Genomic DNA, 25058 nt, shown 5'->3' on the forward strand with positions numbered 1-25058 from the left:
TCGTTAGTGCATTAAATGCATTTATTGAGAATATATTAACCCATATTACACAGAGGTTTGTACATCATTGTGCAGATTTACATTTTACATTTCATGCTGTAAAGCTAAACCGGAAAACAAAATCATCTTTGAAGCAGGTTACAATAAGGTAAATGATCTTGGTGTGTATCACATGTGCACATTTAATAGATCTCTATAAAGTTCCACTCTCTTGTGTCAAATCCATCTTCATCTTCTGCTTCTCCATCACCGTCTCCAGCTCTGTGGCTCTGTGAGCGTCCTGAGAGACAGAGAGACAGACGGTTAGATGCATGTGTGGGAAATACATGATCGCTGGCTGTCAGGATGAAATTGCTTGATAAGTTGGTTATTGCACATTAAGTCAGGATATTAATCTGGGTGTCCATGCATGTTGAACGGAAACGACCACAACACTAACACATCTTACACTGTGATGTTAAAGCATTCTAAAGCAGGTTGTTATTGCATTGCTTTGCAGAGAGATCCAGTGTTTCAGAATATGTATAGTGGCAGCTATTTTCAAATAATAAAGTAAGAAACCTTCTTATAATTTGTCAGTGTTTTAAAATATGAAACATGATAGCTTAGACCCTCACACAATGGTTTCGGTATTTTACAGAACTGTTTTAAATCTCAATTGCAATATATAGAAAATAGTGGCACCGAATGAAATTGCAAAGATTATTACTGCGTCAGGGCTATTGTGAAAAAAAAAACAATTTAAAATTTAAAATGAATATCAACTGAAATAAAATACAATATTAAATGACAAAATTATTTCATTTTGGCTAGCTCTCAGCTGTTTTTTATTTATTTAATATAAATAATTTTTATTTTTATTTTAGTTGAAGTTGAACTAATAAAATAATAAAACAAATTAGGAAAACTAATAATTTAAAATTAATATTATATGGATAAATAAATAATAAACTAATAAAACGAATATAAATTACAAAACATAAAATTACTAATTAATTATTTTATATTATACACACACACTGCATGTACTATAATAATATATCAGTTGCAGTAAAATAACACTGAACTGCATGGATTTTATAGTGGCAATGTTTTAATTTTTAATTTTGAAAGGTTTCTAGCTACTAATCCAGCATAAAACATATTTTTATTTTAATAAACCGAGATAATGCTGCACACCAGGGGATGTATGTTTACATTTAGTGTTGTGACCTCTGTGACCTTTCAGAATGTTGAGAGCAATTTGTAAACATGATTCGTATATGCACATTTTTTTTTACATTTTAAAAAAAAGTTTTCTTTTAGAGGTAGAGTTAGAATGAAGCATTCATCAATCATTAAATGCAGCTTCAAGTAAAACAGCACAGAAGTGTATGATATGTTTGGACTGATGCACCTCTATCTGCGCTCTCTGCACGGTCAGCTGACTGTAGACTCGAGCGCCCTCTTCAGGAATAACAGCGCGTAGCTCTTCTTTATTCAGAGAGAACAGCTGAGCTCCGTTCAGAACCCGCAGACACTGGACAGTCCTGCACACACATCAACGACAGCCATTCACTGACCACAGCTAGATAAGATCATCAGATAAATCTGGACTGAAACGAGGATATATTGTACTAAGAGAAAAAACGCATCATGTTAATCATTCTATAGCTAGCTCATAGAAATGGTGATGTGAGGTGTTACAGGTGGAGTATTATTACTAATAGCTGACCGACTGCTGTTGTAAAGTGTGATCTGTGTGAGACTCACGGTTCACTGAAGCCTTTCTTGCGCAGCCAGTTTTCCACCTCAGCGGGCGGCGAGCTGTAGTCCAGCGGGATGGACGTCTCTGCCGAGCGAGGGATGACCAGGCGAGGAGACAGATTCTTCCCACTGGTCAAACGGTGAAGCAGCTCATCATTCACCTGCATCACTGACACACAACCAGCCAATCAACACGAGCACAAGACAGAGACACCTGCCCGTGAGCAGCAGATCAGATTACAGCGTTTATTCATATTTAAAATGATCATTTTTACATTTTCAGCAGGGTAAAAATACCTAAGATAAAAAAAACATTAACTGAAAAAAAATAATAATAATAATAATTAAAAAAAATATTTATATATATATATATATATATATATATATATATATATATATATATATATATATATATATATATATATATATATATATATATATATATATATATATATATATATATATATATAACAACAACATAAAATAAATGAAGTAAAAATTAAATAGACATATAAAAAAACTAATGTCTAAATGACAAAAAAATAACGTTAAGTTAAAATTAAGTTAATTCATAACATTAACAAAATATCAATGATAATATAATAACATCTATAGGAAGTATTAAGTTTGGGAAAATTGTTCAGCGACTTTTACATTCAAGGAGTTTTACATTTATATATATTTTAGTTTACATTATTATTATTATTATTATTATTATTATTCAAAAGTTTTATTTTAGAGGTAGTTTGAATAATTACATAAGCATTATTTTAATATTTTACAATGGATAATTATTGTTAAATAAAACTAAAACCAAAACAATACAAATTATAAATTATAAAAAAAATAAAATATTAACTGAAATAAACAAAAATAAACTTTTATTTCAGGTAGCTGCCAAAGCAACATTTCTTATTTTAAGTTGAAGTACTAAAATAACTAAGCAAACTAAAACGGAAAGCTTTATAGACATGCTTAAAACATAAAAATGACAAAAACGTGCTAATTAAATATTTAGATTGTAATTTTAGTTTAAGTTTCAGTAATTTTGTTATGTTTTTTATTTTTATCTTTGTAAATTTTATTTATTTATTTATCTTTAATTTATTTGTAATTTCAGTTGGAGCAATTTTTGTATTTCTGCTAATTCAGTTAGTCACCAAAGCAATATTTCTAATTTTCATTTAGGTTTGTACCTTTCTCCGTGTCATCAGACATGGATCCGAGGATCATGCTGCGTGGCCGTGTGCTCCTGGGGTCAGAGGTCGCGGTGGACATGCTGGGCAGGGTGTTGAACATCGGTGGAGCAGCGGGAGGCTGAAACAGAGAGAAGAAGAAGTGTCAGAAGAAGGAGGAGGAGATGAGGGGTGTTCTGGTGGGGGGTTGTACCTTTGGGGTTTTGTGAAGCACAGGGTTGTCGATGTGTGTCACCGGCTCCAGGATGTTAAACGGCACGAATCCCACTTCATTAAACTTATTACGACACTTCCACCAGCGGTTAGAGGACTCCACCACCTGGAGCATGGACAAACAACAGGAAAACGATGCTTATTTGTATTATTGATGCATCTGTTCATTATTTTAGAATATCAGAAAAATATATATTGTACATTTATTTACTTTTTGAGGTTATATATATTTAATCAAATTTGATTCAGAAATTTAACATTTTGGTCTAATTAATGAATAACATTATTGTTATCATTATTATATTTTATTAAAATAACAATTATGTATCTCCAAAAATAAAGTGTGTGTGTGTGTGAGAGTGAGTTAGCATGAGTGTGTGTGTGTGTGTGTGTGTTTAAGTGTGAGATTGTGTGTGAGTGTGTGTGTTTGTGTGTGTGAGCGTGAGTGTGTGTGTGTCTGCGTGTGTGTGTGTGTGAGTGAGTGAGTTAGCGTGAGTGTGTGTGTGTGTGTAAGTGTGAGGTTGAGTGTGTGTGTGAGTGTGAGGTTGAGTGTGTGTGTGTAAGTGTGAGGTTGTGTGTGTGTGTGTGTGTGTGTGTGAGTGTGAGGTTGAGTGTGTGTGTGTGTTTGAGTGTGAGTGTGAGGTTGTGTGTGTGTGTGTGTGTGTAAGTGTGAGGTTGAGTGTGTGTGTGTGTGTGTGAGTGTGAGGTTGTGTGTGTGTGTGTGTGCGTGTGTGTGTGTAAATGTGAGGTTGAGTGTGTTTGTGTGTGTGTGTGAGTGTGAGGTTGTGTGTGTAAGTGTGAGGTTGTGTGTGTGTGTGTGTGTGCGTGTGTGTGTAAATGTGAGGTTGTGTGTGTGTGTGTGTGTGTGTGTGTGTGTAAGTGTGAGGTTGTGTGTGTGTGTGTGTGTGTGTGCAAGTGTGAGGTTGAGTGTGAGTGTGTGTGTGTGTGGGAGTGTGTGTTTATGTGTGTCAGTCTGTGTGTGTGAGTGTGTGTGTGTGTGTGTGTGTGTAAGTGTGAGGTTGAGTGTGAGTTTGTGTGTTTGTGTGTGTGAGCGAGCGTGATTGTGTGTGTGTCTGCGTGTGTGTGTGTGTGTGTGAGTGAGTGAGTTAGGTTGAGTGTGTGTGTGTGTGAGGTTGAGTGTGAGTGTGTGAGCGAGAGAGCGTGAGTGTGTGTGTGTGTGTGTGTGTACGTGTAAGTGTGAGGTTGAGTGTGTGTGTGTGTGTGTGAGTGTGTGTCACCTCTAGTGTCTCTCCGTGAAGTACAGACAGCTCACTGTTGTTCCTTGCAACAAAGTCATAACTGCAGCGATACAAGCGCTCTTTATTTCCGCCATCACTGAGAAGAGACAGAGACGTTTTCTCAGATCATGCATCAAAAAACATTACGAATACTATTTTTAAATGCAGTTATGCAATAACCACCTTTATTGAGTCATTAATGAAAAGAGTCACTGAACAAGCCTTTAACAGCATCATCATGACAGCATTCACACAAGAGAGAGAAGTGAGAGAAGTCAAACTGCTGCTGGTGGTTAATGAGAGCCACACCATGAATGATCACGTTATTCTTTTGAACAAACCCTGGTCATTCATACTGAACACCGTGACTGACACGGACACATCCCAAACGGTTCGACTGATTCTTCAGATGAGAATCAAACTTACGGTTGGTCTGTAGTCTGAACGGGAGCAGTGTGACGGTCAGACGGAGTCAGCTGAGTGACACACACACGATTCATCACGTTAGCAATAACATCACAAACACTCAACACAATCATAATCAAATTACATTTAAATCTGTTTTTACTATATGTTTTACATCTGACTGTTTGTTCAGCATAGCGGCTAAGAAAATGTGATTATATTTTAATTTAAAAAGGCTAACCAGTATGTGCACTGTTAATACTTTTATTCAGCAAGGATGCATTAAATTGATCAAAAGTGACAGTCAAGACATTTATAATGTTATAAAAGATTCAAATATTCAAATAAATGCTGATCTTTTGAACTGTCTGTTCATCAAAGAATCATAAAAAACTAAAATGTATCACAGTTTTAACAAAACATGAAGCAGTACAACTGTATGCAACATTGCTAATAATCAGAAATGTTTCTTGAGCAGCTTATTATTCTGATTTCTGAAGATCATGTGACACTGGAGACTGGAGGAATGATGCTGAAAATACAGCTGTGCATCACAGAAATAAATTATGTTTTACAATAGATTACGATACAAAATGGTTAGTTTAAACTGTAAAAATATTAATGTTTTTTAATGTATTTTTAACCAAATAAATGCTGCCTTGATGAGTGTAAAAACAATACCAAAGCAAACTTTCGAATGCTACATTATTAGATCATTTTACCTCTACTTTTGAGATCTCTGCGTCCTGTCTGTGTTCCAGCTCCACAGGATCGACCCATCCAGCAGCGTGTGACCCCGGCGGTTTCCATCCGTCCTGAAACACGAGTGTGTACGGCGCCACGGGGCTCCGCAGAGCAGATCTACATGAAGGTAGCCAGCCATTAGCATGTGCACATCAGAGGAACACATCTCCAAAAATGACAGTTCTGCACCGTGTACCTGTGTTGTGTCCAGTTGGGACCTAAAGACACCCATAATGCATTTTCCTGTGCTGTCAGGTTGTTCTGTAGCAGAGTCACGGCTCCTTGTGTCATAGCCGGGCTGGAGACGGATGCTGCGAAACCAGGACCTCCTGTAGCCTTCACGATCTACAAACACACACAAATACAGCTCAATGATTTAAGTGCACTTAACAGCGAACAAGACCTTTCTCCATACAATAGTGTGCAAACATTTGATGAAACACAATGTAGCACAAAACAAAGGCCTGTAAAGCTCTGCACAGGAGAAATATGAGCAAGCATATCAATGCAAACACATTTACCATTTCGAGTGGTTTAAAGATGTAATGCACCAGCTCCTCTGAGGTCGGATTGGAGATGGCAAATTTTAACCGTGCCTGTAAAACAAACAATGCACTTATGAATACCTGAGAGAAGATATATGACACCGCACTGCTTAATAGTTCAGTGTTATAATATTATTAATAGCAATAATGATTATTAACAATATTAATAACAATAAATAATTATACAATATAATATTCGTTATTATTACATTAACTTATTAGACAATAACAATTAATATAGTAATTATTATAAATTAATACAATTAATATTTATGTTTTATTGCACTATAGCTTCTCAAGTCATTTATTTCACATGAGTTATAATAAGAAATTATATATATATATATTTGTATTAATTATTATTAATAATTTTTTTTTAAATACTGTATAAAGTTTTTAATAGTGATAGTGTTCTAGTGTTTATGATTTATATATATATTTTATAATAAATAATACATTTAACAAGTTAATGGATAAACTACATTTTCTGACTTACATTTTCTGGCAAATAATTAAATACTAAATATAAATCTTCTAAAAAATAATTAAACAATAAATAATTGTATTGTTGTTATTATTAAATAATTACATTTCAAATTAAGAAATTATTAATTAATAGTAGTAATGTTAGTAATGCTTTGATAAAACGGCTAATTAATTAACATTAATTAATGCATTAACTCCTATTAACTATCAATGAGGAATACATTTATTAAAGTATTTATAAATCTATGTGAACATTGTGAAGTTTGTTGTTAGTTCATGTTAGGTCCATTATGCATATGAACAAATATAACTTTGGATTTTAATAATGTATTAAAATATGTTGCAATTATTCCGATCTGAGATTAATAAATGCTTTTCAAATATTTTTTATTTATTAGTTTGTTTAACAAATGGAACGTTATTGTAATGGGTTACCCATCATTTAATATTTTTTATGTATTTATTATTTAATACTGACGTGAAGATTGATGACTCACCAACAGACTGAAGCTGTATTTGAACTTCTGAAAAGTGTCGAGAAACTCTTTCTCAGAAGGCGGTTTGGCTTTAGCTGTGAGCAGATCCTCTGTAAAACACAAACACACAACAAACTCTAAAACACTGATCACGTGTGCTGTTAACAAGATGCAATGAAACCTGTAACTAAAGATTTCCAGGTGCATTATGGTCTTGGAACAAACACAGGCTTGTTTTAGCTTAAGATGATGCAGGTGTGATATTATTAACACTTTCCCATCAGCTGATGTCCTGAACACACTAGGAACTTTTTATTAAGCGCTCAGGTTTGATTTTTTCCCATAGGTAGACTCATACCATCTGCACTTTTCTTCTGGCTTTTCTTCTTCTTTTTGCTCCTTTGCTCGAGGATAATCTGAGCCTCCGCTGACTGCTGCAGCTTTCCGATGAACGCTTCGATATCATCAAAACAGTGATTAAGCAACTCCTAGAAATAGAGAGAAACGAGGCGGTTAGTAATAAAAATACACGCAGATATCCTTGGTTTGGTGGTTAATGTAAACAGGGATATCAGTGTGACGTCGTCGGTCATGTTAATGGTCAAACTGAGTCTCATAAAGCTCCACTGACTGAACTAAACACGCTGATCCAGCTAGACTTTGAGGAGAGAACGGCTGAAAAATGTCCCCAGATGTTTTGCATGTATATATATGAGTCCATAAACCATAATAACACTTCCTCCAGGGAAAATATGCTTTTGAAAGCCTCCTATGCTCTATATTTTACCTATATTGTAATATGTTATTTATTCCTGCATCAAAGCTGTATTTTCAGCATCATTCCTCCAGTCTTCAATGTCACATGATCTTCAGAAATCATTGTAATATGCTGATTTGCTGCTCAAGAAACATTTATTGTCATCAGTGTAGTAATAGTTTTTTTTTTGTGGAAAATGTGATAAACGAACATTCAAAAGTTCCAGTTATATAAATATTTATTTAACAAAATAATTGATAATAGAAAGAACCATTATTAATAATTTGTCATAAATAATAACTGAGCACAAATCAAGCATAATATATTTAATTTATATGAATTGCCTTTATATTTTACACTGTATATATGAGTGCGTGTGTGTGTGTGTGTGTGTGTGTGTGTGTGTGTGTGTGTGTGTGTATATATATATAATATTTTTGAAAGAAGTTTCTTCTGCTCATCAAGCCTGCATTTATTTGATCAAAAATACAGAATTTTTTTTTAATATTGTGATATATTATTACAAATTAAAATAATTGTTTTTAAATGTATTATACTCTAAATTATCATTTATTTCTGTGATGCAAAGCTGAATTTTTAGGATCATTATCACATGATCCTTTAGAAATCATGATTATTTTTTCAGAACATATGATACTTTTTAGGATACTTTGATGAATAAAAAAAAGTAAAAAAAGGAAGCTATGTTTTTAAAATATAAATATTTAGTAATAACAATATACACTACTGGTCAGTAATTTTTTTTCTGTCTTTTTTTTAATTAATTTACTTTTATTCAGCAAGGATGTGTTAAATTGATAAAAAGTGATAGTAAAGAAAATATATTATTAGAATATATATTATAAGATTTTTTTTTTTATATATATATATAAATGCAGTTCTTTTCAACCTTTTATTGATCAAATATATCAGACAGCAGAACTGTTTCCAACACTCATAATAAATCAGAATATTAGAATGATTTCTAAATGATCATGTGATCGACTGATGTTACATGTGACACTGAAGGCTGGAGGAATGATGCTGAAAATTCAGCTTTGCATCACAGGAATAAATAATTTTTTTAGGTATATTCAAATAGAAAACTATTATTTTCAAGTTGTAATAATATTTCACAATATTACAGTTTTTCTGTAATTTTGATCAAATAAATGCAGGCTTGATGAGCAGAAGAAACTTCTTTCAAAAACATTAAAAATAGTAATGTGTATATAGCATTTGTTTAGATGTACTCACCACTTCCATCTCAGCCCTAAGGAATGATTTATCAGGTTGACCGTTCACCAATCCGTTAGCTAGAATTGAGGAAGAGCGTGTTAACCTGCACTGTAAAACATTCTGGAATTAAATAACAGTAATTTACTGGCAGCATGGTTGCTAGTAAGGTACTGTTAGTTTACAGCTCTCAATCGTTAACTCTTAACTTTTTACAGTGTTTTACCGTAATTATAACATGGAAATGAACTCTGCTCCCATTGGTTCAAACAGTTCAAGTTTTAAAACAAGCATTCATACGATTTTATTATGGTGAAAATATTTTATTCGAGACCACTTTTACTCAAATCACTGCAGTTCATTGTCAGCTAGCACACACATGCATGTGCTGAAATACTCAACACAGACATACACACTATATCAGCAACTCCACATTCAACATCTTTAAATAAAGCAGTAGACATCAGTGTTTTTGGCTCATCATTGACTAAAGCACGGACTCTACTCTCCTGCACAATGGTGACCCAAAACCTACATTAAACTAAAAGATCTCTCTTGTGTAAAAACACATTAATACAGTTGAGTTCAATATTTACTCTCCTTATCAGTGTGTGACTTTGCGTAACTCTTTTTCTATGGATGTTCACAAATATTTCAGTCACATTAACTTTTTTCATTTGGTAAATCTGACTTTTATGTTTTACAGTATATTACAGTTTTTTTTTCCTCGACTTAACGGCAGCAAACTGTAAAAAAACAGTTATTTACTGGCAACCGTTTTTTCTACCGATTGTTGCCTTAAATTAATTACAGTTTATTACTGTTAAATTACGGTTCATGCTGTTTTTTCTTCATATTACATCTTTAATTAAACCCCACAACAAATCCTAAGTTTTTAATGTGTGCACACTACATAGTGTTAGAGTAAAACTGAATCAATGAAATTAATGAGATAATTCTGTGATGAATTCATGATTGAGCATTAGTAATGAACACCTGCTATTAACAAACAGAATCACTGAAGAAAAAAGAAGAAAAACAAAGTGTACGTGTGATTTGAAACACAGCCTCTGAATGTCGACTTTGAACACTGTCAATTAAACGATAAATAGCATCAGCTACTTTCTCGAAAATGAGGAACATTACCCAGCATGCACTGTTTGAATGAAAAACAGCATGTTACTGTCAAAAGTTTACAGTGGTTTTTAACAGTGTGTGTCTGTTTATAATCAGTATTGATTAATATTGGGTCACACACACCTCTGGTGCCGGGGTAGGGTGGAGGAGGGTTAGGTGAGGGTGGATTTGGGGCTTGGGTGTATGGTGGACTCGGGATTCCCGAAATATTCATACTGGACTCTGAGAGCCTGAAACACACACATTGACATAACAACAACACTCTCTTTACTCAGAATGAAAGTGTGTGCTAGTCCCGCACAATGAGCAGATTTGCAGCATTTCAGTGGGTTTTGATGTACGTCACAGTGTCTTAAAATGTGATTTAATTGCCGGCATACAATGAGTCACTAACAATCACATCAAACATCCAAAAACGCCCATATGTGCACACACATTGGAAAAAATCAAGACATTATCTTCCAAATAAAGACTTGGACAGAAATGAAACACCCTTTTTGAATCAAGTTCGTTTACTTAGCTATGAAAATGAGTCAAGGTTAAATTTATTTAAAAACTACAAAGTCGAGGAAAGAGCTGTGCATTAAATGACATACCTTTTTTTTTTTTTAAATACACGTTAAGACAAACCCTGAAAGAAAACTGCATTTTTAGAATGAAAAAAACATTATTGAATTTAATATTTTTATCTGTAAAGTGAACTTTAGTCAGATTTTGCTCACTTTCAACATTAATTCTGTCTGTAAGGTCTTAGTTAACCTACATATACTCATTGATAAAAAAAAATCTCGCAAATCCCAGAAAACACGTTTGGCATTCAGTTTGACATTGAGATGCCTCGAGTTTAGTTTGGCATGTTTCCTGCTCTAAACAGACACACACACACACACAGTTTCAGTCATTTGTAGCTGATAAGCACATATACAGATAAAGATAACACACTGTACCTTACTTGAGTCCTGCTTGTCTTGTAAGTGTTTAGTCCTTAACAACAGTCAAGGTCGAATGAATCTTTTCCCTTTGCAAATCTGTCTCTCTGTCACCCTATACTCTCAGTCACGCCTTCGTGAGGTATGTAGAAACCGGTTAAACCAGTTTATCTTCTTGCTAACAGGTTCTGTTTCTCTAGGTTGTGCACACACTGTGGAACATCACCCGAGTGTTAAGATCCGTACCTGTTTGCTCTTATTGTGTAATGCGCCACGACTCGCTTGATGTCATCTCTGATGTTCTCTGACTGAAACATGCAAACAGGTAGAGAGTGATGTCATCAAAGAGGCGGAGTTTCTGCTTGGACAGTCACTACAGTATCACCTGAATCTGAATCAGTCAAACTCGCCTCACTTTGACAGATGCAGAGCTGAAGAAATACACGCTTGGCCTCTTCTGGGTGCAGCTCTGACTAACCAGCAGGAGAAGGGATGGATCACTGACAGATGGGGAATTAATGCAATCGCAGCGGAGAAGAGACGACACGGCAAACTCCTCCAATTCCTCATTAATGGTCAATCATGGAACATTTAATAAGCATTCATAAAATTAATATTCTGTAGAGCATGCAATGTTTCACAAACATACAGTTGTCCAAAATGTATTTGAGTGACATCTAAAACTTGTGAACTTTTGTTGCATTAGATTAAGTGTTAAATGCTGCAGGATATTTTCTCCTCACAAGCATCATTATTGAAGTCTCAAAGTCCTTTACTCCAGTATGCATTGAACATAACATTTTACATTTATGCACTTTAGCAGATGCTTTTATCCAAAGAGGCTCATATTGCATTGCATTGCATTCAAGTCAAAGGGACGGTTCACCCAAAAAGTACAACTTGCTGAAGATTTACAATATTGCTTACCAATGGATGCCCTGCAGTGAATGGGTGCCGTCAGAATGAGAGTCCAAACAACTGATACAAAACATCACAATAATCCACATGTAATCCATTCCACACCACTCCAGCCCATCATTTACCATCTTGTGAAGTCAAAAGCTGCATGTTTGTAAGAAAAAAAATACATTAAGATGTTTTTGAACTTTAAAATGTTGCTTCTGGCCAAAATATCCTAGTCTATATGTCAAAAATAATGTTTCGTCCAGTGAAAAAAAAAAAAATCCACAGACATATGTGTTTAGCTCTGTTGTGGACTGCTTTCACTTGTAAACAGTGCTTGATTTGTGCAGATTTCTCTCCTGATTCAGAGAAGATGGCTTTTTCACTGGAGGAAGCATTATTATGGTTCGTGGACTTTATTTTGTACAAACTCGCAACTTTTGACTTCTCAAGACATTAACTGATGGACTGGAGGGATGTGGATTACTTGTGGATTATTGTGATGTTTTTATCAGCTACTTGGACTCTTGTTCTGACGGCACCCATTCACTGTGAATGCATTGCTGAGCAAGTAATGTAATGCTGCATTTCTTCAAATCTGATGAAGAAACAAACTCTAAATCTACATTTTGAAAGGCATGATGGTGAGTCCATTTTCAGCATATTTAATTTTTAGGTGAACTATATTCCTTTACTATATATTATCTGTTGCATTTGACAAATGCATGCATACTTAAACTGTAAAGGCTTTTGAACCGTGCTAGTTTCTGTATTTGCTTTCTTTCTCATTCTCCCAACTGTTTTAATGGCAGTGCATGAAGTTGCTCTGTTCTGTGTTGTATTCTTACCTGGCTGTTTCTGTCTTTCAGGCTGACTTTGTTGGTCCGGACCTCTAGAATAACTTCTGCCCTGGAGAGCCGATAAGCATGAACGAGAAGCGGAATCTGTGAAAGAGCCTCTTCAACAGTATCCACTCCCTCATCTCCCAAAGAAAAACTCACCAGCCGCTGGTTTCAAAAAAAAAAAAAAGAAAGAAAAAAATAACATCAGAGATATCAGGCTGTAAAAAAAAGATAAACATAAAACATGGCAACGCACACACAGTTATCAGAATCATGCATGAATTACCTCCTCAGCTCCCTTTTCTGCATTTATCCTAGTTATCTGATATCAATAATTAACTGTAAATGACCTTTCCAGAATCCCCAAATTTGGTTATTTACTGTACATTAAAATGAGCAAAACCCCCAATGCTCTAAATTTAGAATGAAACAGCACTTGTTTTACTAATGGAATGTATTACATTTCTGAACGAAACTGGATAATTGATGAGGAAGAGTTGTGTGCTTAACATGAACTCTGATATCAAGTTGACTCATGTTGGCATACCAACTACACATACCTCATCACACCCTGTTTCTCCTACAGAAATATTAGGTACTTAATGTCCTTCCACCCATATAATAGGATCAACTAGCCATTCATGTACTATAAAGAAATAAGTCTTGTCCTCGCTTGTTTATTCCTATTAGGTAGCACACATTTGTATTTGTTTATTTATTGCATTTCATTCAGCATAACAACTCACTTAAGTGCCTGTATTTTCAACCTCAGCCTAGTAGTAGTTAAACGGCGTGTTTAAGTTGTCTTTCCGAAGTTACTATTACTGTTGCTATTACTTTAAATTAGTGATTTGAACAAACCCTTAAAGGAATAGTTCACCCAAAAAATAAAAAATAAACATTTGCTGAAAACTTAGTCGTCCTCAGGCCATCCAAGATGTAGATGAGTTTGTAACTACATTCTGACAGATTTGAAGAAATGTAGCATTCCATCACTTAGCACTCAGCAATGGATGCTCTGCAGTGAATGGGTGCCGTCAGAATCAGAGTCCAAACAGCTGGTAAAAACATCACAATAATCCACAGCACTCCAGTTAACATCTTGTGAAGAGAAAAGCTGTGTGTTTGTAAGAAACAAATCCATTATTAAAATTTTTTTAATTGTTTAACATATTTGTTTAGAACCATTTCGGACAGTTGGATCTTAATCTGTGCAGATTTCTCTCCTGGTTCAGACCTCTGGAGAAAGCAGTATTATGGATAGAGGATTTAATTTTAACCAGAAGCAACCATTTGAAATTAAAAGCGCCTTAATAATGGATTTGCTTCTTTGCTTTCTTTTCAAACACAATCTTGGATGACCTGAGTGCGAGTAAATGTTCAGAAGAATATATTTAATTTTGGGAGAACTGTTCCTTTCATTGAAGCTATATCTAGAAAACAAATGATCTCTGACTTGAGGGGAGACTCTCTCTATCTCTCTCTTTTTTAAAAATCCCAGAGGAAACCATGCACGCTACCCACTCACGCATGCACGCCAAACACTTGATGATACTCACAGTGAGCAGGTATTGAGATATGACCCCCATCAACACAATCGACTGTCACACACCTGTGGATCACAACAGATCACAGATCAAACATGTGCATATGTGACGTGAGCCTTCAAATATGACTGACATTTCGACTCATAAATAGCTTCAGAACGTGTCATTTTTACACCTTCCCTGTCTCTCTCCTCCCGTTCGACCTGTCTGACTGCCAGTTATGCGAGCTCAAATTTACAGACACTTTAAGTACCTACCTTCTCTTTTACACTGATGCACAGAGAGCTTATGCTTTATTATGAGGAATTAATTAAATAAAATCAACTATCTGAGCTTAGAGACAGTTTACAAATTAACAGACAGAAACTCTGACTCATTTAAGGAATAGTTCAGCCCAAAATGAACACTATGTCATCATTTACTCACCCTCATGTTACAAAGGAACACAAAGGGAAATAGAAGATTAGGATAAAGAGTTCGAGCTGCTCTTTTACAGCAGCCAGGGCCTGTCAAACTCCATAAAAGACAAAACACAACATAAAAAGACCATAAAAGTCAATGTGTTATATTCCAGTGAGCCATGTTTATGATCTTGTTAGCTGAAAATGTTGTCTTCCACCAAAGCTCACCAATCTCAGCTGCAAATATATATATCTCCTTTTATGTTCCTAAGAAGAAAGTCAGTCATACAGGTTTGGAAAGGCATGCATGTGAGTAAATGATGACAGGAGATTCATTTAGAAATGAACAGTTCCTTTAAGAAATTGCCGTGAATACAATAGACAATAGGCAGAAGAGAGTCCTCAATGAGACACACATAAATAATATGTCAAGCAGAACATCTCTATTCAATGGACAATTCATCTGTAAAAGCCATCAGACAAATGAAGTAGGACAATATTTCAAATTGCATGAGTCTCTAATACTCACCTCAGCATTACACTGCTGAAGACGTTTGTCTTCTGAATAGTTTTCTCAAAACTAGATGTATTTTGATAGTGTTTTTACCGCCCAGACATTCCTCTCACAGATAGCAGGAGAAATCTCAGATGCAAAAATGTCTAAGTGATCTGTCTGGCCTATCTCTATTTCTAAACTTATTTTCACCATTATTGGCTCATTTAGTCTGATACTGTGTATCCCGATTACTAAAACAGTTGAAATAGTCAATGCAATCAAAAATAGTTTTGTGGCTTTTAGTCTGTAAATAAGCTTTGAGGTCATACATGTAAAATTCTAACTTGATCTTTTAGCAGATATGACCCCAAATTCGGATTATTATTATTAATTCAATTTTACACATACTCTTTATCCAGCACATGATATGGCGACAAAACCGTTTTACTAATGATATATATATATATGTAGTTTTTATCTCTGTTCAGTCCCACGTGGGCGGGGCATGGCTGGTGTGTTTTTGTCTGATTGGGCGGGTCTTACTAGTGATTGACAGCTGGAATTTAACGCAACGTGGCAAAATAAACACCATAGAAATGAACTTTCTTTTCGATGTTGAAACACATATATTTAAAAATGCAGATGAGCGTTAAGTCCCGACGCATTTTATTTTTTTATTAGTCTTTGGGGTCTCGGCATTTCATGAATTAGAAGTGTTTAAAACTGAAAATGTATTTGATTTGTGTCTGATCTTCAGAGGACTTCATAGAGGAGTCTACTACCTTATCAATCCTCAGAGGTAGGTTATAATAGAGGTTGTTTATTATTCATATTATTTACTTATTAGTAAGTCAGATGACATTCCATAGTTTTAGTTAAAAACTAAAATGTAGAGCCTATGCAGTTTTTTTGTTGCTTGTATTAAATTAAACTCTTATTAGCCCTGGCAGGGCTTGTTTACAATACCATCAAGAGTACATTTTGTGTCCTGGTCAGTTGGGTCACTTTTTGACAGTGAAATAAGATGCAAAGTACCAGCACGTGCTGGAGTGACTTTTACAATCTCAGTATAATTCTGTTCTGGAATTGCATTCATCAACTTTCTTAAGAGCCGTATGTCGGCTGTACAGCACATGGAGAAACATGATAAAAAATATAAATCCAGCAAATGGTTACTGTAAACTGATTCGAATGCGTTGCAAAGAAAAACAAAAGGAATCTTTGTTGTGTGTATTAGCTACAGAAAAAAAAAATAAAGCATCAATAACTTTGAGCGTTTCTATAATCCACATTAACGTGATTTATTATTATTTAGCCACTTAAATGTGGACTTTTCCAAGGGAACCCCGTCCAAAAAAAAAAGAAAAAAAAAAAAAGGTTGCCAGGCTTTCACCAGAAAACCCGCCCAATCGCGTTTCGAGGGGGTCCCCAGTTAAAATCAACAGTGTTAAAGCGAGGACTTGAGGACTTGTTCACAGTTCCCCGGAACGTGACCGTTACTTGTGGATTATTGTGATGTTTTGTATCAGTTGTTTGGACTCTCATTCTGACGGATTTTGTTGTGAAAGCCTGGCAACCCTGGTGGGCGGGGCTTAAAAATGGCGGTAATACACGTCAATAAACATTAGAAGACGAAGGGAAAGATGTTTCCAAACTCGCGAAGTTTAATGTCTTCATCTATCGCGGTATATTTTAAATCCATGTTTCTCCTGTTTGTATTTGGATGGTTAGACTGGGGAACTCTAGAAGTGGTGTTTTTAAGAGGATTTGAGCCGCACTTGTGAACCCGTGCGCTGACCTTTGAGATTCAAAGACTAAAGCTGCAGCGGTGAGAATGTATTTATTATTATATATTAATATAATTTACTATGTATGAATAGATATTAATAGTAAGCTTTACATGCTAATTTGGACGCATATTTCATTTTAGTTTCATATGTGAGATGCACTAGGCGGTCTCTTTGAATGCTTAGATCTCACTAAACAGCTTTTGGTTTGGATTCATCTTGCACTGAAGAAACTTATTTATGCATTTATTTAACTGAATAATCAGTTATAGAGCAAACAAAGTGGCAGTTGGGCGATATTTCCTGCTTGTCAGCGTGAGAAAAATGACGTACTCTACGAAAACATGTGACGTCACGTTTTAGTTTTTTTGCCTTAAAGAGACAGTTCACTTGATTTATTTTTGCATTTGACGTTACCCTGTCTGTGACCTTGAAAGTAGTCTCTACTTTTAATAGTCTATAACTTTTTTTTTTTTTTTGGTTTAAGTCAATTTAAGTGAATTTTCAATCCTTAATCACTTGAATATTGCCATAATTATTAGAATAATTAGTTTTTTGATGATTATGATGATGATAATGCATAAACGGTATGGCTAAAAATATTCATAATTGTGCAGATGTTAGAAATAAAAATCATAGCATGCATTATAAGCAAACAACAGCGAGATGCAGTTGAGTTCGCTTTAAAGTTTGTTTAGTGGTTTCACATTTAAAAACACATTGTTTAAAACACATAGTCTGATTGATTCATTAGTAAATCCGTTTTTAAAATCCATATCCAGTGTTCAAAGACGGCTAGAAGATCGATTTTAATGTCTTCTGATAATAATAAACCCACTCTGGCTTTGTGTTATTTGTTTGAATAGGCAAACAACATCTATTTCTCTCTCAGATGACGTCAGAGAAGCCGGCATTGCCTGTGGACGGCCAGCGGGACGAGTCTGAAGCAGGTTTAGGAGTCGAGCAGGAAGTCACGCAGGAAGTCACGCAGGAAGTGGCCCGGGACGGCTGGGACAGCAAGGTGGAATACTTCCTCGCTCAGCTGGGATTCAGTGTGGGATTGGGAAACGTTTGGAGGTTCCCGTACCTCTGCCACCAGAACGGAGGAGGTGAGTGAGGACGAGATCGTTTCGATTGGATGCATTGATTGTTTTTGTTTTATGTTTGTCATGTTACTGTCTTTCAGGAGCGTTCATCTTGCTGTATGTGCTGTTGATGGGGCTGGTCGGCGTGCCGTTGTTTTTTCTGGAGCTGGCGGCGGGTCAGAGCATCAGACAGGGCAGCATCGGCGTCTGGAGGCACATTTCTCCTAAATTTGTTGGCATTGGCTACTCCAGCTGTGTGGTGAGCAATATTATGTTTTATTGCTCAGTTGCACTTGTGCATAATACAAAAAAATTATAATACTGGTGGTCTTTAGTTTCATATATATATATATATATAGTACCTTTAAAAAAAAAATCACATTTAATAGTTGCATATAGAACCTCACAACGTTATTTATGCAATTGTAAATGCATTCATAAACAAAGTATTGTCTAATTATTGTTATCAACAAAATACCAGAAAATGTAGATTTTTTTTTTTTTTTTTTCAGTAGTGCACACCCCTACCATACAACATTAATGTTTTATTTTTGTAAAGGTCTTAAAAAAACCTTACATTTTACTTAAAGAATGTGCAGGTATCTTGTTATAAAGCGTTTTATGTATCACTCTCTGCATTGTCAGACACTTAATGTATAGTAGGAAGCTGGAGAAAATCTAATTTTTGATACTGATGCACTGCATTTTTACAGTGAAAATGCTCAGCAATAGTGCATTTGCTCATGATTTGTGTATTAAAAACAACAGATAGACATTTGACAATGGTAATGTATTCTTTAATGCATTGTTTTTCTTTCTCTCTTTTAATTTCCCAGGTGTGTTTCTTTGTAGCTCTGTATTATAACGTCATCATTGGTTGGAGTATTTTTTACTTGGGAAGTTCCTTCCAGTATCCTCTACCTTGGGAAAACTGTCCAACAGAAGGGAATGGCACCGGTAAGCATTAGGAGTTTGTGATGCAATATAAAATGAGTAATTTTCATTTGTGAGATTAGATGTGGAGAACTGATGCCAGAAATGTGACTTATGTTTATATGGAGATGGATTTCTTGTTTTTGCTCATAGTGAAGGAATGTGCCGCCAGCTCTCCCACGGTGTATTTCTGGTACCGTAAAGCTCTGGATATCACAGATTCCATTGATGAAACAGGAGAGTTTAACCCTATCATCACTGGATGTCTGCTGGCTGCTTGGGTCATCGTTTGTCTGGCCATGTACAAGGGCATCAAATCGACCGGCAAGGTCGGAGTTTTTGTCCGTGTGTATGTATGTGTTTATATATAATGTGTTATTGATGGTATTTATCAGTATGGCTTGTGTGTAGGTGATGTATTTCTCCTCCGTGTTTCCATACGTTGTGCTGCTGTGTTTCCTGATCAGAGGCGTGACGCTGGACGGGGCGTCCGAGGGCATTAAATTCATGTTTTACCCCAGGGTATGTAGATAATTGCATGACTTTTTAAGTTGCGTGATGGGTTGAGGTTCAGATTGTGGGAAAATGTATTAATTAGACAACATAGTCCATAAATAAAATCACCAAAATGGTGTAATGGTGTCATTGTCATGTTATATACACTGAAAAAAAAAACTGGTGTAGAAATTGTTTTCACAAATTGCTAGTAAATTTCACAAACATTTACAAATAAATGGCCAGTAACATGTTAAATTTAAGGTGAAACTTAGAAAAAGTAGAAAAACCGGAAGCCTTTTTTTTTTTTTTTGGTTTAATTTTAGTAATTTGCCTTCAGAGCACATTTTTTAAATGCATTTAGCTTTATTTTTGTTTCACTTTTAGTTGTAGTAATTTCAGGACTTATTTTAGTTGCCAACACCCCCCCCCCCCCATCTAATATTTATAATTTATTTCAGCTTTATTTCAATTACTTAATGTTTAAACACTTTCAGTTTTTAGTTAACAATAATAACACCACTCAAAATGAATCTCTTCTTCTTATCTAGTCGTGTTATATGTGTAGTGTAACTCTGAAGCTGTTCACAATCAGATTCCCAAAGTGAGTTTGTAGTAAGGGTCTGTTGTGGTGGATTTCTCTCAGCTGGAGATCTGGGCTGATGTTCAAGTGTGGCGTCAGGCGGCGACTCAGGTCTTCTTCGCTCTGGGTTTGGGGTTCGGTTCTGTGATCGCGTACTCCTCCTACAACCCGAGAAACAATAACTGCCATCGAGATGCGTTCACCGTGTCTGGAGTCAACTTCATGACGTCTCTTCTGGCCACGCTGGTGGTGTTTGCAGTGCTAGGCTTCAGAGCCAAAACCATTGCCACAGAGTGTGTTAAACGGTCAGTAGAAATGATTTGTGAATGTATCTTAAAACATGTTATAATGCCTGAAGTACCTTTATGTATATTTTCCAGAGGCGATATGATGTTTAGCTGTGTGTTTGTGTTTGTTGCAGTAACATGAAGGCCGTGTTTGAAGCGATGTCCAGCACTCATCTCCCTGACCTCCTCATCAATGCATCAGATGTGGAGAGCGTCTCATTGAACGAGTATGAGCACTGGTACAGGACTCAGGGCCAGCAGCTGAGTGTCCCCGGGTACAACATCACCGCCTGCAGCCTGGAGGACGAGCTGAAACAGGTGCAGAACAGAACCACATCTTTTATATTTCCTGAAGAAAATGAGTGATGCAAAACTTTCTTTGCTATTGCATTGCTTGATGTTTTGGGTGGTTGCTACGGTATTATTGGAATATTTTGGGTGGTTGCTAGGGTATTATTGGAATATTTTGGGTGGTTGCTAGGGTATTGCTTTGTTTTTGAGTGTTTGCTAGGCTATTGGAATGTTTTGGGTGGTTGCTAGGGTATTGCTTTGTTTTTGAGTGTTTGCTAGGCTATTGGAATGTTTTGGTGGTTGCTAGGGTATTGCTTTGTTTTTGAGTGGTTGCTAGGCTATTGGAATGTTTTGGTGGTTGCCTGGGTAGTCTTGCTTAGTTTTTGGGTGGTTGCTAGGGTATTGCTTTGTTTTTGAGTGTTTGCTAGGCTATTGGAATGTTTTGGTTGGTTGCTAGGGTATTGCTTTGTTTTTGAGTGTTTGCTAGGCTATTGGAATGATTTGGTGGTTGCTAGGGTATTGCTTTGTTTTTGAGTGGTTGCTAAGCTATTGGAATGTTTTGGGTGGTTGCTATGGTATTATTGGAGTTTTTGGCGTGGTTGCTAGGTCTAAAACATGAGTATGTCTGTAGTTATGCTCGGTTCATTAGTATCTCTTTGGTTAAGAATGACTCTGTTAAAGTTTGATCTTCTCTCTCTCTCTCAGGGTGTGGAGGGAACTGGTTTAGCGTTCATAGCGTTCACTGAAGCCATGACGCTGTTTCCTGGGAGTCCGTTCTGGTCGGCGCTGTTCTTCCTCATGCTGCTCAATCTGGGTTTGTCCACCATGTTCGGCACCATGGCAGGAATCCTGACTCCACTGACGGACACGTTTAATACCCTCCGTAACCACAAACTCCTCTTTACAGGTAACACTCCCACCATTTCTGTTGCTCTGTTAATGTATATTTGGGTTTATCTTTGAAATGTCCGTTTCTTGGTTTTAATCTGTTGTTTTGCATGTACGCATCACCCCTGTGATTGGTCCGTCTGATCATTATTTTTCCCCATCTCTCCCAGCATGCAGCTGTGCGGTGGGCTTTCTGCTCGGTCTCACATTCACTCAGCGCTGTGGAAACTACTTTGTGACGATGTTTGATGACTATTCTGCCACACTTCCCCTCATCATCGTCGTCATCTTTCAGACCTGGAGCGTGGCCTGGGTTTATGGAGCAGACAGGTATCACAGACTCTCTGAGAGCGAGCAGAAGTGTTTTTTTTTTGTGGTTTACTGTGCATAAACCCAATTTATTTGAATGCAGGTTTTTGGAGGACGTGAGGCAGATGTTGGATCGTCCGGTTCCTGTGGTGTACAAGTACTTGTGGAAATACGTGTGTCCGATTGCTATGCTGGGGCTCTTGGGTGCCAGTCTGCTAAAAATGATCTTAGAGCGTCCCACATACACCGCCTGGAACAGAGAAAAGGTAAAATCACATGTGTGTCTGTTTTAATAGTTTCGATTTTTGTTTTTTTGGGCTGTGTTTTTTATTTTGCTGTGAAAATCTTATGGTTTTTTATAACGTAAACATAAGAGTAACTTTGATTTTGTTAATAATATTTCAAGACTGAAGAAACTTCCCTTTTTTTTTTTTTTTGTAAATTGTTCAAATACAAGTTTCAAATATGATAATCATCTATTAAGGAATGTTTATTCATCATCTCTCGGTCATCTTTGTATTGCATTATATGTTTTGAAACCACAGAGCTTTGTAAAGCTTTTGTAAAGCATTAAAATATCTTGCGAATACATTATTGCAAAATATAGAAGTATTTATATGCATTTTCTACAACTAATATTTGTCTGCAATATTTTTGTGCTTCTGAATAAATTTGAGCTGTTTGTTTGTTTTCTCAATTTTCATCATACTATATTAACCATGAAAGATTGTCAAATATGATACTCAAATTTCTAAAAGTTTTATTATTACTGTTATTATATTTTTTTCTGACTGCTATTTCATATGTCAAGTTTTACAGAGTTAATTTAACTTAGCAAAATGTTCTCCCAGGCGTCTAAAGAAAATCTGCCTTATCCTGACTGGGCTCTTGCTGTCCTGAGCACGCTCATCATTGTCGCCTTTCTTCCTGTTCCTATCGGATTCATGCATTCCCTTCTCCTGGAGCGGCTCGGCCAGTCTCCGGCAGACGCTGAGGTGGGATACATGCCGTGTGCCACCACAGACATAGACCTGACCCCTCTCAGCACCTTACCTCCTTCAGGAGATGACCCCAATCCATTTCCCCCTTTGCTTCATGATAACCATGACTCTCGATTGCCGCACGGCCCCATTGAACACTTCGAATCTGATTTATGAGAAGAAACTATGTTAGACTTTACAAACCTCTAAGGAAGGATCTATTTAAATCAGGAGTTATTTAGCCATTTGTAAAGGCTCCTTTTAACGGTAGTTGACATCTGCTGAACTCCGAAATTAATTTTGCATTATATTCCACGCCTTTTGTGAAAGTCTTTGCTACTCGAATCTCAGTTTAAACCCGTTACATGTGAAAACTCTTTATATGCAGCTGATGACATTTCGTTTTTCCAGTAAACACTAAAGCCTTTTTCCAAATTAACACTATAGTTACACATTAAAATGATCAAATATCTTGGTAACTGATGGTTCTGCTGCTTTAGTTATCTGATCAGGTTATTTAATCACATTTTTGTGTGTGAACCCAGCCGTATTTGAATGATTAAGTTCATTAGTAATGGTTTTTCTGACCACTAGAGCATCAAAAGGTTAATGTTGGTCCATTCTGATGTGTTCTGAGTTTTGTGTCATTATTTAAGTGAGTGTAAAGTGGTACATCGTGTGTTCAGAACACCATTTGAATCATTAAATGATCGCTCATTACTGAGACCTGGAACAAACCAGAGTCTACAACATGAACAACTCTATCCATCAAAATATGAGGGAAATTTATTTGGGAGGAAAAACATTCCATTGGATTTTTTTCAAACATTTTTGTAAAAAAATAAAAAATAAATTAAGCATCAACTACAGCCATCATTAAAAAAAATATATATTTTTTTATTTTCTTCTAGTCATAGTTTGTATGTGACGCATGATTTCTTATGAAGTGTTTTAAAACAGCATTTTTCAGAACAATTTCATATATTTTTCTATTAATTAATTTTATATTGTACAGAAATATTTGTTGCTGGATTTTATTTCTCTCAGGGGTTTGAACTCTGTAAGTGGCTTGTTCTGGTCTGTAATGTGTGTGTGTGTGTGTGTGTATATATGATGAAAGGGTGTAATTTAACTGTGTTCCTAATTTAATATACTTGAGAAATCTCAGATCATGACGGGTAATTTTATTGTCTTCGTTGTGAATGTCCCACGCTACAGTGTGTTTTCAGTATTTGCTCTCTTGCTTTGTCAAAGTCAGAAACTTGATTCTGAAGTCTTGGGTTTGTGTGAATGCTGTGTACAGTTTGCATTATGATGATGATCTTGTTTCTGTATAAATTGATATTTGACTCTTATGGATTTTGGTTTCTTTTTCTGTATAAAGGTCAATCTTTTATATGGGTCTTAAACATCTGGATTATTTTACTTTTTTACTTTATTGACATGAAGGGAAAAAATACATTATATACTTATATATATATATATATATAAAACAATAGCACTTTATAACTCATGGTGTATATATTTTAGTGTTTTAATATTTTAATGTTACATTTTCACTTAAATGAATCACTGAAAATTATTTGCATAAAATTAAGTAACTTTAGGAAAACATCTTTGTGTAATGATACAATTTATTACAATTATTTTTTATATCTAAAAATTTAAGTGTGTGTGTGTGTCTGTGTGTCTATAATTATATAAAGAGCTTTACATTTTTTGTGTATATATATTTTTTTAAGGTTTAATAACCTGACTCCAGTCCTCTCTAGCTGTTTTCGTGCTGTGTGTGTGTGTGTATGTGTGTGTGAGAGCGCTAATGGTCCTGGGACTTTGGTTGTTATGGTGTGAAGCTCCACCCTGGAACGAGACGATCCACAAACAAAGTGATGCTCAGCGCAGCTGAAAGACACGAATCACCAGACGAGAAAACTTCCTAGAAACGGAGATCAGGTAAGTGGAAAAAGGTTTAAATCCGAAAGATCTGAAGAATCTTTAGTGTGATTGTCACCTGCTGTTCTTTGAGTGTTTTGAGCGCTGAAGTGGGATGTATTTGTTGTTGAATTGTTCAGAAAGTAAATATGCGAAATGCTTTCAAGCACATGACCTCTGACTCACATCAG

At 35.8% G+C, this 25058-nt stretch overlaps 2 protein-coding genes across 6 annotated transcripts; one reads left to right on the plus strand and one right to left on the minus strand.

The window, feature by feature from the left end:
• On the minus strand, positions 1-15444 carry LOC113092664 (epidermal growth factor receptor kinase substrate 8-like protein 1). Its single transcript, XM_026258366.1, has 19 exons — positions 15331-15444; positions 14413-14465; positions 12860-13018; positions 11524-11673; positions 11355-11416; positions 10303-10409; positions 9064-9122; positions 7408-7537; positions 7071-7159; positions 6064-6138; positions 5739-5887; positions 5521-5659; positions 4820-4869; positions 4394-4490; positions 3136-3261; positions 2943-3063; positions 1753-1915; positions 1397-1529; positions 1-280 (listed from the first exon to the last, which is right to left on the minus strand). The coding sequence occupies exons 2-19, from the start codon at positions 14440-14442 to the stop codon at positions 194-196; spliced, it is 1926 nt and encodes a 641-aa protein (XP_026114151.1). The 5' UTR covers positions 14443-14465; positions 15331-15444; the 3' UTR covers positions 1-193.
• Positions 15445-15835: 391 nt separating this feature from the next.
• LOC113092663 (sodium-dependent neutral amino acid transporter B(0)AT2-like) lies at positions 15836-24331 on the plus strand. 5 transcript variants are annotated; one of them, XM_026258362.1, is made up of 13 exons: positions 15836-16096; positions 17029-17125; positions 17951-18193; positions 18271-18428; positions 19006-19126; positions 19256-19431; positions 19514-19624; positions 20244-20485; positions 20602-20785; positions 21464-21665; positions 21817-21976; positions 22059-22221; positions 22807-24331. In XM_026258362.1, exons 3-13 carry the CDS (start codon positions 17977-17979, stop codon positions 23110-23112), a joined length of 2040 nt encoding a protein of 679 aa, XP_026114147.1. In that variant the 5' UTR covers positions 15836-16096; positions 17029-17125; positions 17951-17976; the 3' UTR covers positions 23113-24331. The 5 variants fall into 5 exon arrangements, with proteins under 5 accessions (XP_026114147.1, XP_026114148.1, XP_026114150.1 ...); XM_026258363.1 differs by lacking the exon at positions 17029-17125; XM_026258365.1 differs by lacking the exon at positions 17029-17125 and having other exon boundaries at positions 17977-18193.
• The last annotated feature ends 727 nt before the right edge of the window (positions 24332-25058 follow it).

This window comes from Carassius auratus, unplaced genomic scaffold (assembly GCF_003368295.1).
Source record: "Carassius auratus strain Wakin unplaced genomic scaffold, ASM336829v1 scaf_tig00214714_1_2670353, whole genome shotgun sequence".
NCBI lineage: Eukaryota > Metazoa > Chordata > Actinopteri > Cypriniformes > Cyprinidae > Carassius > Carassius auratus.